We start from the raw sequence: 16723 nt of genomic DNA on the forward strand, positions 1-16723 counted from the left end.
CCATGCCCTTCTTGGCGTACGCCAATCTGCTCACAGCAGAGACTAGAGAGTAATGTGAAGCTTCTGGACCCCAGTGCCACCAGCTCCCGTACCCCCTACTTATTTTATGCTAGTTATAATATTGGTGTCTTTCATGGCCTAGGGGGTTTCAGCTTTGGAGTGTAGATATTACCCTAACCCCCACTGTAGCTACGCTCCTGACTGAGACCAGTGTGTGTCAGGGACCTTTCATGTTGCGTCAGAAGTTGCAGTTCTTGGCACTGGTCACCCATTTACATGGCCCACTTGTATTCTTATTAGATAACCATATATACGTACATTGCCATCTGATGGTTAAAATACAGGTTAGCGCATCACATATGGGTTGGCGAATGATTTTGGATTCAGCCGAAAATGGAGTCCTCATTTTTTGTCTACTTGGTAAGTCCATGCTTGTCTTGTGCAATGGCAAAATCATAGTGGGTTTTTTTTACCATGTTGGCTTCTTCATCCATCCATACTCAGTCCTTTCCGTGCATGCCGCACACCGCAGATCTCCATCGCTGCTGAATTCTATGCTTTCTTCTCTTTTATTATCTGATGGACATTTTTTTTGGCTTTTTGTTAGGAGCTAAGAGAAAGTTACAACAAGCAGCAGGCGGCTCTCCACCAACTGCAGAAAATCAAGCAAGACAAACTGAGGGATCTGGAGCGAAAGAATGCAGAAATGGCCCAGAGAAAGAAGGAAGAGGAGGAGGCTGCAAGGTATCTTCTATCCCTCAGTTTATATCACTTGGTGGTTTTTTTTGTTTGGTTTTTTTTATTCTTCATTTGGGTTATATTACCAGACAAGGGTCAAAAGATTCACTTTGGCCACTCTGGCTGGTGCATAGTAAAAACAAAAATATGCTTATAAGGCTTTCTGGGCAGGCTGCTGTGCCTTTCCCTTTAACTGATGTCCATCCTCCTATTGGGCAGGCAGGATGAGTACATAGCCGATCTACCCTGGGGCAGCAGCCAGGTATAATGCTGTGATGCTATGTGTAGGGTAGCTCAGGACGTGCATCATACTGTGCAACCTGAACTTAAGACCCCCAAGTGCTCCAAGGCAATAGTGCACACCCCCGAGTTACTGTGCTGTCCAAACGATCGCAGCATTAAATTTTCTGGAGTGTCAACCATTATCTCTATTATTTCTGATTGTGCATCTCACAACTACAGGGGTCTTTTAATTGCAGGACTCTAAAGCTGGAAAGGATAGATAGAAAATGGATGGATGGAATGGTGGATGGATGGATGGAATGCTGGATGGATGGATGGAATGGTGGATGGATGGATGGAATGCTGGATGGATGGATGATTGGAATGCTGGATGGATGGAATGATGGCTGATTGGAATGCTGGATGGATGGATGGAATGCTGGATGGATGGAATGCTGGATGGATGGATGGAATGCTGGATGGATGGATGGAATGCTGGATGGATGGATGGAATGCTGGATGGATGGATGGAATGCTGGATGGATGGATGGAATGCTGGATGGATGGATGGATGGAATGCTGGATGGATGGATGGAATGCTGGATGGATGGAATGCTGGATGGATGGATGGATGGAATGCTGGATGGATGGATGGAATGCTGGATGGATGGATGCAATGCTGGATGGATGGATAGAATGCTGGATGGATGGATGGAATGCTGGATGGATGGATGGAATGCTGGATGGATGGATGGATGGAATGCTGGATGGATGGATGCAATGCTGGATGGATGCAATGCTGGATGGATGGAATGCTGGATGGATGGATGGAATGCTGGATGGATGGATGGATGGAATGCTGGATGGATGGATGGAATGCTGGATGGATGGAATGCTGGATGGATGGATAGATGGATGGAATGCTAGATGGGTGGATGGATGGAATGCTGGATGGATGGATGGAATGCTGGATGGATGGAATGCTGGATGGATGGATGGATGGAATGCTGGATGGATGGATGGAATGCTGGATGGATGGATAGATGGATGGAATGCTAGATGGATGGATGGATGGAATGCTGGATGGATGGATGGAATGCTGGATGGATGGATGGAATGCTGGATGGATGGATGGAATGCTGGATGGATGGATGGAATTCAGGATGGATGGATGGAATTCAGGATGAATGGATGGATGGAATGCTGGATGGATGGATGGAATGCTGGATGGATGGATGGAATGCTGGATGGATGGAATGCTGGATGGATGGAATGCTGGAAGGATGGATGGAATGCTGGATGGATGGATGGAATGCTGGATGGATGGAATGCTGGATGGATGAATGCAATACTGGATGGATGCAATGCTGGATGGATGGATGCAATGCTGGATGGATGGATGCAATGCTGGATGGATGGATGGATGGAATGCTGGATGGATGGAATGCTGGATGGATGGATGGAATGCTGGATGGATGGATAGATGGATGGAATGCTAGATGGATGGATGGATGGAATGCTGGATGGATGGATGGAATGCTGGATGGATGGATGGAATGCTGGATGGATGGATGAAATGCTGGATGGATGGATGAAATGCTGGATGGATGGAATTCTGGATGGATGGATGGAATGCTGGATGGATGGATGGAATGCTGGACGGATGGAATGCTGGATGGATGGATGGAATGCTGGATGGATGGATGGAATGCTGGATGGATGGATGGAATGCTGGATGGATGGATGGAATGCTGGATGGATGGATGGAATGCTGGATGGATGGATGGAATGCTGGATGGATGGATGGAATGCTGGATGGATGGATGGAATGCTGGATGGATGGATGGAATGCTGGATGGATGGATGGAATGCTGGATGGATGGATGGAATTCTGGATGGATGGATGGATGGAATGCTGGATGGATGGATGGAATTCTGGATGGATGGATGGAATGCTGGATGGATGGATGGAATGCTGGATGGATGGATGGAATGCTGGATGGATGGATGGAATGCTGGATGGATGGATGGAATGCTGGATGGATGGATGGAATGCTGGATGGATGGATGAAATGCTGGATGGATGGATGGAATGCTGGATGGATGGATGGAATGCTGGATGGATGGATGGAATGCTGGATGGATGGATGGAATGCTGGATGGATGGATGGAATGCTGGATGGATGGAATGCTGGATGGATGGAATGCTGGATGGATGGATGGAATGCTGGATGGATGGAATGCTGGATGGATCGATGGAATGATGGATGGATGGATGGAATGATGCATGGAATGCTGGAATGATGCATGGAATGCTGGAATGATGCATGGAATGCTGGAATGATGCATGGAATGCTGGAATCATGCATGGAATGCTGGATGGATGGATGGAATGCTGGATGGATGGATGGAATGCTGGATGGATGGATGGATGGAATGCTGGATGGATGGATGGATTGAATGCTGGATGGATGGAATGCTGGATGGATGGATGGAATGATGGATGGATGGAATGCTGGATGGATGGATGGAATGATGGATGGATGGAATGCTGGATGGATGGATGGAATGCTGGATGGATGGAATGCTGGATGGATGGAATGCTGGATGGATGGAATGCTGGATGGATGGACTGCTGCATGGATGGATGGAATGCTGGATGGATGGAATGCTGGATGAATGGAATGCTGGATGGATGGAATGCTGGATGGATGGAATGCTGGATGGATGGATGGAATGCTGGATGGATGGATGGAATGCTGGATGGATGGAATGCTGGATGGATGGAATGCTGGATGGAATGCTGGATGGAATGATGGATGAAATGCTGGATGGATGGATGGATGGAATTCTGGATGGATGGATGGATGGAATTCTGGATGGATGGATGGAATTCTGGATGGATGGATGGAATTCTGGATGGATGGAATGCTGGATGGATGGATGGATGGAATTCTGGATGGATGGAATGCTGGATGGCATCTCACAACTACAGGGGTCTTTTAATTGCAGGACTCTAAAGCTGGAAAGGATAGATAGAAAACGGATGGATGGAATGGTGGATGGATGGATGGATGATTGGAATGCTGGATGGATGGAATGCTGGATGGATGGATGGAATGCTGGATGGATGGATGGAATGCTGGATGGATGGATGGAATGCTGGATGGATGGATGGAATTCAGGATGAATGGATGGATGGAATGCTGGATGGATGGATGGAATGCTGGATGGATGGAATGCTGGATGGATGGATGCAATGCTGGATGGATGGATGGATGGATGGAATGCTGGATGGATGGAATGCTGGATGGATGGATGGATGCAATGCTGGATGGATGGATGGAATGCTGGATGGAATGCTGGATGGATGGATGGAATGCTGGATGGATGGATGGAATGCTGGATGGATGGATGGAATGCTGGATGGATGGATGCAATGCTGGATGGATGCAATGCTGGATGGATGCAATGCTGGATGGATGCAATGCTGGGTGGATGGATGGAATGCTGGATGGATGGATGGAATGCTGGATGGATGGATGGATGGAATGCTGGATGGATGGATGGATGGAATGCTGGATGGATGGATGGAATGCTGGATGGATGGAATGCTGGATGGATGGATAGATGGATGGAATGCTAGATGGGTGGATGGATGGAATGCTGGATGGATGGATGCAATGCTGGATGGATGGAATGCTGGATGGATGGATGGATGGAATGCTGGATGGATGGATGGAATGCTGGATGGATGGATGGAATGCTGGATGGATGGATGGAATGCTGGATGGATGGATGGAATGCTGGATAGATGGAATGCTGGATGGATGGATGGATGGATGGATGGAATGCTGGATGGATGGATGGAATGCTGGATGGATGGATGGAATGCTGGATGGATGGAATGCTGGATGGATGGATGGATGGATGGAATGCTTGATGGATGGATGGAATGCTGGATGGATGGATTGAATGCTGGATGGATGGATTGAATGCTGGATGGATGGAATGCTGGATGGATGGAATGCTGGATGGATGGATTGAATGCTGGATGGATGGAATGCTGGATGGATGGAATGCTGGATGGATGGATGGAATGCTGGATGGATGGAATGCTGGATGGATGGAATGCTGGATGGATGGAATGCTGGATGGATGGATGGAATGCTGGATGGATGGATTGAATGCTGGATGGATGGAATGCTGGATGGATGGAATGCTGGATGGATGGATTGAATGCTGGATGGATGGAATGCTGGATGGATGGATGGAATGCTGGATGGATGGATGGAATGATGGATGGATGGAATGATGCATGGAATGCTGGATGGATGGATGGAATGCTGGATGGATGGATGGAATGCTGGATGGATGGATGGAATGCTGGATGGATGGATGGAATGCTGGATGGATGGATGGAATGCTGGATGGATGGATGGAATGCTGGATGGATGGAATGCTGGATGGATGGATGGAATGCTGGATGGATGGAATGCTGGATGGATGGATGGAATGCTGGATGGATGGATGGAATGCTGGATGGATGGATGGAATGCTGGATGGATGGATGGAATGCTGGATGGATGGATGGAATGCTGGATGGATGGAATGCTGGATGGATGGATGGATGGAATGCTGGATGGATGGAATGCTGGATGGATGGATGGAATGATGGATGGATGGAATGCTGGATGGATGTAATGATGGATGGATGGAATGCTGGATGGATGGATGGAATGCTGGATGGATGGATGGAATGCTGGATGGATGGAATGCTGGATGGATGGAATGCTGGATGGATGGAATGCTGCATGGATGGATAGAATGCTGGATGGATGGAATGCTGGATGAATGGAATGCTGGATGGATGGAATGCTGGATGGATGGAATGCTGCATGGATGGATGGAATGCTGGATGGATGGATGGATGGATGGAATTCTGGATGGATGGATGGAATTCTGGATGGATGGATGGATGGATGGATGGAATTCTGGATGGATGGATGGAATTCTGGATGGATGGATGGAATTCTGGATGGATGGATGGATGGAATGCTGGATGGATGGATGGATGGATGGAATTCTGGATGGATGGAATGCTGGATGGCATCTCACAACTACAGGGGTCTTTTAATTGCAGGACTCTAAAGCTGGAAAGGATAGATAGAAAACGGATGGATGGAATGGTGGATGGATGGATGGATGATTGGAATGCTGGATGGATGGAATGCTGGATGGATGGAATGCTGGATGGATGGATGGAATGCTGGATGGATGGATGGAATGCTGGATGGATGGATGGAATGCTGGATGGATGGATGGAATGCTGGATGGATGGAATGCTGGATGGATGGATGGAATGCTGGATGGATGGAATGCTGGATGGATGGATGGAATGCTGGATGGATGGATGGAATGCTGGATGGATGGATGGAATGCTGGATGGATGGATGGAATGCTGGATGGATGGAATGCTGGATGGATGGAATGCTGGATGGATGGATGGATGGAATGCTGGATGGATGGAATGCTGGATGGATGGATGGAATGATGGATGGATGGAATGCTGGATGGATGTAATGATGGATGGATGGAATGCTGGATGGATGGATGGAATGCTGGATGGCATCTCACAACTACAGGGGTCTTTTAATTGCAGGACTCTAAAGCTGGAAAGGATAGATAGAAAACGGATGGATGGAATGGTGGATGGATGGATGGATGATTGGAATGCTGGATGGATGGAATGCTGGATGGATGGAATGCTGGATGGATGGATGGAATGCTGGATGGATGGATGGAATGCTGGATGGATGGATGGAATGCTGGATGGATGGAATGCTGGATGGATGGATGGAATGCTGGATGGATGGAATGCTGGATGGATGGATGGAATGCTGGATGGATGGATGGAATGCTGGATGGATGGATGGAATGCTGGATGGATGGATGGAATGCTGGATGGATGGATGGATGGAATGCTGGATGGATGGAATGCTGGATGGATGGATGGAATGATGGATGGATGGAATGCTGGATGGATGTAATGATGGATGGATGGAATGCTGGATGGATGGATGGAATGCTGGATGGATGGATGGAATGCTGGATGGATGGAATGCTGGATGGATGGAATGCTGGATGGATGGAATGCTGCATGGATGGATAGAATGCTGGATGGATGGAATGCTGGATGAATGGAATGCTGGATGGATGGAATGCTGGATGGATGGAATGCTGCATGGATGGATGGAATGCTGGATGGATGGATGGATGGATGGATGGAATTCTGGATGGATGGATGGAATTCTGGATGGATGGATGGATGGAATTCTGGATGGATGGATGGAATTCTGGATGGATGGATGGATGGAATGCTGGATGGATGGATGGATGGATGGAATTCTGGATGGATGGAATGCTGGATGGCATCTCACAACTACAGGGGTCTTTTAATTGCAGGACTCTAAAGCTGGAAAGGATAGATAGAAAACGGATGGATGGAATGGTGGATGGATGGATGGATGATTGGAATGCTGGATGGATGGAATGCTGGATGGATGGAATGCTGGATGGATGGATGGAATGCTGGATGGATGGATGGAATGCTGGATGGATGGATGGAATGCTGGATGGATGGATGGATGGAATGCTGGATGGATGGATGGAATGCTGGATGGATGGATGGAATGCTGGATGGATGGATGGATGGAATGCTGGATGGATGGATGGAATGGTGGATGGATGGAATAAATGAATAGACTTGGATTGGAGAGTTATGTTGCTGTTCCAGAATGCTATATGACTATATTTGAATAAATGTTTGATTTTTTTCTTTTTGCTCAAAAATAAATGTGGTTTGCTGTTCATGGAAAAACATAAGAAATTCCCTGAAAATTAGCCCTAGCCCATATTTCTGAACCACAAATAATATAAGACCCTGTCTTATTTTCAGGGAAATACGGTTCCACTTTTTTACGTTTTTTTCTGGTCTGGAAGCAATAAAGGCCCAAGCACCAGTATCCTGAACCTGAATGTTGCTTCCGATTCGGTGGAGACAGATATGTAGTCAGCAGCTTGGAGCTTGGAAGTTTTTCAGGATTAGCAAAGCTCCTTCTTTTTTTTTTCTTTTCTTTTCTTTTATCTGGATGACTACCTATTGTAAAGTCAGAAAACTCCTTTAGGCTATGTGCGCACAGTGCGTTTTTCGCGGCGTTTTTGCTTGTTTTTCGGGTGCGTTTTTGGCCTCAAAACTGCATGACTTTGCTTCCCCAGCAAAGTCTATGAGTTTTCAATTTTGCTGTCCGCACACAACTGTTTTTTTAAGCTGCGTTTTTGAGCTTCAAAAAAAAAAAAATGGACATGTCAATTATTTCCTGTGTTTTTCTGCGTTTTCCCCCCATGCAATGTATTGGAAAACCGCAGAGATCAAAAACGCAGCCAAAAACGCACCAAATCGCTGTAAAAACGCATGCGTTTTTTGCTGCGTTTTTTTGACGCGGGTGTGTTTTTGTGCGTTTTTAGCGGCCAAAAACGCAGCGTCAAAAAAACGCAGTGTGTGAACTTAGCCTACAGGCTATAGAAATATCTCAGTTAAAAAAGTGGTTGCTGGGAACTTAATCAAGGTGGCACAGATAAGATATTACTCCCTCAGTAGTATGGATGTTTGGATTTACAAAGGAATAGGGAAGAAGTGGCCGCCTCCTAAGGATCAAATGATTGCTCTTGGGGGGAAAAAAATCTGATGGCCCCCATATGCATGACAGTGCTGCTTTACATTGTAATGCTGTGTGACATCAATGATGTTGTTTCTTCTTTTGTTGTACAGAAAAGCCAAACAAGAGAAGGAAAACCTATGGAAGGAGAGAGTGAAGAAAGAAGAGGAGGAGAAGCAGAGACGCCTCGAGGAAGAGCGGAGGAAGGAACAGATGTTTCTAGAAAAGCAGCGAGCGGAGGACGAAGCAGCTAGGATTAAGGAAAGGGAAGTCCAGCAGGAAAAGCTGGCGGAAGAGAGACAGCGAGAAGAGGAAGAGAAGAGGAAGCGGGCAGAGGTAGAAAGAGAGACGGAGCAGAGGCGGAAACAAGAAGAGGAAAAACGCATGCAGGCGCAGCTGAAAAAGGAAGCAGAGGAAAAAAGCAAAGAGGAGGAGAAGAGATGGAAAGACAGTAGCAAAGAACCAGAAAAACGCTTCTCCAAGCTCAGTATAGACGAGATGTTTGCTGATAAGCTCAAGACGATCAGTGGAAGACACAGCAGCATCGACAAAGGAAGAGAAGGTAACTTTACCCAAACCATCCAAGTGCTCCGTCATAGAGCTAGCACTTACTATGCTGAATAGCTTCAATTGCTGCAATTAGAATTCACACTGATACAGTGGGGGAAAAAGTATTTAGTCAGCCACCAATTGTGCAAGTTCTCCCACTTATAAAAATGAGAGAGGCCTGTAATTGACATGATAGGTGACCACAACTATGAAAGACCAAATGAGAAAACAAATTCAGAAAATCACCACATCTGATTTGGCAAGATTTATTTTTTTTTTTGCAAATTATGGTGGAAAATAAGTATTTAGTCACCTAAAAACATGCACGATTTCTGGCTTTCACAGACCTGTAACTTATTTTTTAAGAGGCTCCTCTGTCCTCCACTCATTACCTGTAGTAATGGCACCTGTTTGAACTTATCATTATAAAAGATACCTGTCGTCAACCTCAAACAGTCACACTCCAAACTTCACTATGGTGAAGACCAAAGAGCTGTTGAAGGACACCAGAAACAAAATTGTAGCCCTGCACAAGGCTGGGAACACTGAATCTGCAATAGGCAAGCAGCTTGGTGTGAGGAAATCAACTGTTGTGGTCTACCTATGATGTCAATTACAGGCAAATCTCATCTTTTTAATGGGAGAACTTGCACAATGGTGGCTGACTAAATACTTTTCTTTCCCCACTGTATATAGTATAAAATGGAGCAAGCGACATCTGCCTGCAGGATAGTGACTGCTGCTTTGGATGTAACTGGAGTAGAGAACTTGTTATTATAATGTAATGCAATCCAATATAATATAATGCAGTCCACTAGCCTTATCTTAGAAGACCCTCCAACCTTAGTCTTTGCGCACCTTCAACATGGAAAAATGATTTTTACATAAGTTAATTGCTACATTTTTAGATAATAAAATGAAAACCTTCATTCCTTTCTTCATTTTCAGCACCCTTGATATGCATTTTGTAGCCTCATTAAAGTTTTACCTAATTTTCCGTTTTATGAGATGCACCCCAAATTTAGGGATAAAAAAAGGTTAAAAAAAAAAATACGGGGTTCGTTTTATAATCCGATGGTGTCTTACCGGAGGGGGGTGGCAGTGTGGTCGAGCAAGATTCACAGGAGGCAGGGGCGGTGCTGGAGTACGGTGAAGCTGTGGGCAGTGCAGAGGGGGGATCCAATGCTCACTGCAGGCTGCTGACCTCTTCAGAATGGCCAGTACAGAGGCTCGGCGCACAGCATTGCCCTGCCTCCTGTGACCCCTCTCCACCACCCCACGGTTAAGCTACATTCGGATTTTAAGACGCACTCCACATTTCTTTTTCGCTCTATTGGGAGACCCAGACAATTGGGTGTATAGGCTATGCCTCCGGAGGCCGCACAAAGTACTACACTTAAAAGTGTTAGGCCCCTCCCCTTCTGCCTATACACCCCCCGTGCTCCCACGGGCTCCTCAGTTTTTGCTTTGTGCGAAGGAGGTCAGACACGCACAGCACAGCTCCACAGATTAGTCAGCAGCAGCTGCTGACTAGGTCGGATGGAAGAAAAGTGGGCCCATATAGGGCCCCCAGCATGCTCCCTTCTCACCCCACTTTTGTCGGCGGTGTTGTTAAGGTTGAGGTATCCATTGCGGGTACGGCGGCTGGAGCCCACATGCTGTTTTTCCTTCCTCATTCCCCTTAGGGCTCTGGGTGAAGTGGGATCTTATCGGTCTCCAGGCACTGAGACCGGGCTTCATCCACAACTCCTGTGGAGCCTGATGGATAGGAGCCGATACCGTTCAGGGACATGGCCCTGCATCTTAAAGGTACTCTGTATCCCTATGGGGACCGCGCACGGCATCACCTCAGCTTTGCTGGGTGTGCTAGTGCACCGGGGACCGCGGCGCTGACCGGGTCTATATGTGCCATTACACACTCAGCGTCGCTGAGTGTGTTTATATGTAAGGGCTACCGCACTGACCGCCGTTGCCACGGGACACTGCGGCGCGGCTGGGACTTGTAGTTCGCCGGGGACTTTCACGCGACCGCGCTTTTACGGCGGCCGCGTTTATTACTACAGTCCCCGGCTTCATTGCGGCCTAGTTTCCCTTTTTTTCTCCCGCCCTCAGCCCTGACAGGCAGGGGAAGGGCGGGACGCTGCACGGAGCGAGCAGCAATGAGGGCTGGAGTATGATTTACATGCTCCACTCCCCTCACTGTGGACAGTGTGAGCGCCCGTTTCGCGCTCTTTGTAGGCCACGCCCACAGCTTCCTCAGCTCGTCAGGACGCCGCAGCCATTCCTGTCAGCTCCACCGACGCTGCAGAGAGGGACATATTCATGGGAGACCCAGACACGGTCTCTGGTGGCCTCACAACCGCTTAGGCGGCTGGTAAACAGCACATGTGGTGCTAGCCCCATGGTGCTGTATTGTATGGGTACATTATTTTTGTGCTGTATATAATTTACACTGTATGAGCACAGTTCTTTCTGGCTATATACCCTATTGTGTTACTCAGGGAAAACTATAGCATGGCGCCCATAAAAGGCAGGGGTGCCAAAACACAGGCTTATTATGTTGCCTGCGCCGCATGTAAGACCCAGCTACCGGCAGGTTCCACTGACCCACATTGTGTACAGTGTTCGACCCCTGTGACACTTCCTCAGCCGGATCCTCTGCTAAGAGGGGCCCAGGGGGAGCCACCTGTTGACACTGTCCAGGTGACGGGGACTGAGTTTGCAGCCTTTAAGGATCAACTCTCTGAGACTATGGCTAAGATACTAGAAGCCTTGCAGTCCAGACCGGTATCTCAGCAAAGGGACTCTGTTGAATCATTGTTCCCTGACCCCCCTCAGTTGGACCAACAATGTCCTCAAGGGGTATCTCATACATCCCAGACGGAGGGTTCGGACTTAGAACCTAGCCCCAGATCGTCTAAGCGGGCCCGCTTAGAATTTCCCTCGACATCATATTGTTTAGGGTCTCAGCGGGGGGATTCTCTGGTTGATGATGCGGAAACAGCTGATCAGGATTCTGATCCTGGGAGCGCTCTCAATCTTAATTCTCCAGACGGGGACGCCATAGTGAATGATCTTATTGCATCCATTCATCAGTTGCTGGATATTCTTCCCTCAGCCCCTCCGGCGGAGGAGTCTGATTCTCAGCAGGAGAAATTTCGCTTCAGGTTCCCCAAGCGTACACAGAGTATGTTTCTAGACCACTCTGATTTCAGAGAGGCAATCCAGAATCACCATGCTTGTCCGGATAAGCGTTTCTCTAAGCGCCTTAAGGATACACGTTATCCTTTTCCCCCGGAAGTGGTTAAAGGTTGGATTCAATGTCCCAAAGTGGATCCTCCAATCTCCAGACTGGCGGCTAGATCCATACTTGCAGTGGAAGATGGGGCCTCGCTTAAAGATGCCACTGACAGGCAGATGGAGCTCTGGATGAAATCCATCTATGAAGCTATCGGAGCTTCTTTTGCCCCAGCATTCGCAGCCGTATGGGCGCTACAAGCTATATCAGCAGGTCAAGCGAAAATTGAAGCGGCCGCGCCACAAGTGGCTTCCATTACCTCCCAGACCTCGGCAATTGCGTCTTACGCTATGAATGCTGTCCTGGACTCTGTGAGCCGTACGGCAGTTGCGACCGCCAATTCGGTAGTAGTCCGCAGGGCCTTGTGGCTACGGGAGTGGAAGGCAGATTCCGCTTCCAAAAAGCGTTTAACCGGTTTCCCAATTTCTGCCGACAGGCTCTTTGGCGAGCGCCTGGATGAAATCATCAAACAATCCAAGGGAAAGGATACATCCTTACCCCAGCCCAAGCAGAACCTCTCCCAACAGAAGAGAGGGCAGTTGAGGTTTCGGTCCTTTCGGGGCGCGGGCAGGTCCCAATTCTCCTCGTCCAAAAGGTCTCAGAAAGAACAAAGGAACTCTGATGCATGGCGGTCTAAGTCACGTCCTAAAAAGGCCATTGGGAGCACCGCTAACAAAGCGGCTGCCTCATGACTTTCTACCTCCTCTAGTAGCATCCTCGGTCGGTGGCAGGCTCTCCCGCTTTTGCGACACCTGGCTGCCACAAATAAAAGACCGCTGGGTGAGAGACATTCTCTCTCACGGTTACAAGATAGAGTTCATCTCTCGTCCCCCGACTCGATTCTTCCGGTCCTCTCCGCCTCCCGAGCGAGCCGAGGCTCTTCGGCAGGCGCTGGGCACCCTGAAGGCAGAAGGAGTGGTGGTCCCTGTTCCTCTTCAGCAACAGGCCCACGGTTTTTACTCCAACTTGTTTGTGGTCCCAAAGAAGGACGGGTCCTTCCGTCCTGTCCTGGACCTGAAACTTCTCAACAAACACGTAAAGACCAGGCGGTTCCGGATGGAATCCCTCCGTTCCGTCATCGCCTCAATGTCCCAGGGAGATTTCCTTGCATCGATCGATATCAAAGATGCTTATCTCCACGTTCCGATTGCCCCAGAGCACCAGCGCTTCTTGCGCTTCGCCATAGGAAACGAACACCTGCAGTTCGTGGCACTGCCATTCGGCCTGGCAACAGCCCCACGGGTTTTCACCAAGGTTATGACTACTGTAGTAGCGGTCCTCCATTCTCAGGGTCACTCGGTGATCCCGTACTTGGACGATCTGTTGATCAAGGCACCCTCTCAAGAGGCATGCCAACACAGCCTCGACGCTACCCTGGAGACTCTCCAGAGTTTCGAGTGGATCATCAATTTTCCAAGGTCAAATCTGAAATCGCTCACATACCTTGGCATGGAGTTTCATACCCTCTCAGCGATAGTGAAGCTTCCGCGTCCCTCGACAGGACCGTCTCCCTCTCTCAGGCGACCAAAGCTTCCCTTCGGTGGTGGCTTCTTCCCACTTCATTATCGAAGGGGAAATCCTTCCTACCCCCATCCTGGGAAGTAGTCACGACGGACGCAAGTCTGTCAGGGTGGGGAGCGGTTTTTCTCCACCACAGGACTCAGGGTACGTGGTCCCGGCAAGAGTCCTCGCTTCAGATCAATGTTCTGGAAATTCGGGCAGTGTATCTTGCCCTGAAAGCGTTCCAGCAGTGGCTGGAAGGCAAGCAGATCCGAATTCAGTCGGACAATTCCACAGCGGTGGCATACATCAACCACCAAGGCGGCACACGCAGTCGACAAGCCTTCCAGGAAGTCCGGCGGATTTTGATGTGGGTGGAAGCCACGGCCTCCACCATATCCGCAGTTCACATCCCAGGCGTGGAAAACTGGGAAGCAGATTATCTCAGTCGCCAGGGCATGGACGCAGGGGAATGGTCCCTTCACCCGGACGTGTTTCAGGAGATCTGTTGCCGCTGGGGGGTGCCGGACGTCGACCTCATGGCGTCCCGGCACAACAACAAGGTACCAACGTTCATGGCACGGTCTCAAGATCCCAGAGCTCTGGCGGCAGACGCCTTAGTTCAGGATTGGTCGCAGTTTCAGCTCCCCTATGTGTTTCCTCCGCTGGCACTGTTGCCCAGAGTGTTACGCAAGATCAGGGCCGACTGCCGCCGCGCCATCCTCGTCGCTCCAGACTGGCCGAGGAGGTCGTGGTACCCGAATCTGTGGCATCTCACGGTCGGCCAACCGTGGGCACTACCAGACCGACCAGACTTGCTGTCTCAAGGGCCGTTTTTCCATCTGAATTCTGCGGCCCTCAACCTGTCTGTGTGGCCATTGAGTCCTGGATCCTAGCGTCTTCAGGGTTATCTCAAGAAGTCATTGCCACTATGAGACAGGCTAGGAAACCAACGTCCGCCAAGATTTATCACAGGACATGGAAAATTTTCCTGTCGTGGTGCTCTGCTCAGGGTTTTTCTCCCTGGCCATTTGCATTACCTACTTTTCTGTCCTTCCTTCAATCTGGACTGGAAAAGGGTTTGTCGCTCGGTTCCCTTAAGGGACAAGTTTCAGCGCTCTCTGTGTTTTTCCAGAAGCGCCTAGCTAGACTTCCACAGGTACGCTCGTTCCTGCAGGGAGTTTGTCACATCGTTCCACCTTACAAGCGGCTGTTAGAACCCTGGGATCTAAACAGGGTGCTGATGGTTCTTCAGAAACCACCATTCGAGCCAATGAGAGATATCTCTCTCTCACGACTTTCGCAGAAAGTGTTTTTTTCTAGTAGCAGTCACTTCTCTTCGGAGAGTGTCTGAGCTAGCAGCGTTGTCGTGCAAAGCCACTTTTCTGGTTTTTCACCAGGACAAGGTGGTTCTACGTCCGGTTCCGGAATTTCTCCCTAAGGTGGTATCCCCCTTTTCATCTCAATCAGGATATTTCCTTACCCTCTTTTTATCCTCATCCAGTTCACCAATGTGAAAAGGATTTGCACTTGTTAGATCTGGTGAGAGCACTCAGACTCTACATTTCTCGTACGGCGCCCCTGCGCCGCTCGGATGCACTCTTTGTCCTTGTCGCTGGCCAGCGTAAAGGATCACAGGCTTCCAAATCAACCCTGGCTCGGTGGATCAAGGAGCCAATTATCGAAGCTTACCGTTCGGCTGGGCTTCCGGTTCCCTCAGGGCTGAAGGCCCATTCTACCAGAGCCGTGGGAGCGTCCTGGGCTTTGAGGCACCAGGCTACGGCTCAACAGGTGTGTCAGGCGGCTACCTGGTCGAGCCTGCACACTTTCACGAAACACTATCAGGTGCATACCTATGCTGCGGCGGATGCCAGCCTAGGTAGACGAGTCCTTCAGGCGGCGGTTGCCCACCTGTAGGAAAGGGCCGTTTTACGGCTCTCTTACGAGGTATTATTTTACCCACCCAGGGACTGCTTTTGGACGTCCCAATTGTCTGGGTCTCCCAATAGAGCGAAAAAGAAGAAGGGAATTTTGTTTACTTACCGTAAATTCCTTTTCTTCTAGCTCTAATTGGGAGACCCAGCTCCCGCCCCTGTTTTTTTGTGTACACATGTTGTTCATGTTGAATGGTTTCAGTTCTCCGAGTTTCCTTCGGATTGAAGTTACTTTAAACCAGTTTATAATTATTTTCCCTCCTTCTTGCTTTTGCACCAAAACTGAGGAGCCCGTGGGAGCACGGGGGGTGTATAGGCAGAAGGGGAGGGGCCTAACACTTTTAAGTGTAGTACTTTGTGCGGCCTCCGGAGGCATAGCCTATACACCCAATTGTCTGGGTCTCCCAATTAGAGCTAGAAGAAAAGGAATTTACGGTAAGTAAACAAAATTCCCTTCTTTCCGCCCAAATTTTTGGGAGGAAAAGTGTGTCTTATAATCCGAAAAATACAGTAATTTTTCACTTGTTGAGAGTCTCTCCCAGTAGACTACCCTCCCTGAGACTGTGGATCCTTTCTCTACAATCCACAATGGAGATCTATGTACAACCTCCTCCTGGCTGGTAATATTAAGAGGAAGGAGATGAGCGCAAAGCGAGGAACTCTGATGGATTTTTTTACTTTTTTTATTTTTCAGATCCCTCAGCTAGATAAAAGCCTTCCAGACACTATTCAGCAATAAAATGGTAGAACGTTTTTATGGTAGA

General features: G+C 48.7%; 1 protein-coding gene across 4 annotated transcripts in view; it reads left to right on the top strand.

Moving 5' to 3' along the window:
- Positions 1 to 16723, top strand: part of ITSN2 (intersectin 2) — a 295187-nt gene that overhangs the window by 145426 nt on the left and 133038 nt on the right. For all 4 annotated transcript variants that reach the window (XM_075341160.1, XM_075341157.1, XM_075341158.1 and 1 more), the window contains 2 exons: positions 608 to 744; positions 8792 to 9240. In XM_075341160.1, coding sequence (XP_075197275.1) covers positions 608 to 744; positions 8792 to 9240 — 586 coding nt within the window. The remainder of the gene's footprint in view (positions 1 to 607; positions 745 to 8791; positions 9241 to 16723) is intronic.

The sequence above is a fragment of the Anomaloglossus baeobatrachus genome, chromosome 3 (genome assembly GCF_048569485.1).
Source record: "Anomaloglossus baeobatrachus isolate aAnoBae1 chromosome 3, aAnoBae1.hap1, whole genome shotgun sequence".
Lineage (NCBI taxonomy): Eukaryota > Metazoa > Chordata > Amphibia > Anura > Aromobatidae > Anomaloglossus > Anomaloglossus baeobatrachus.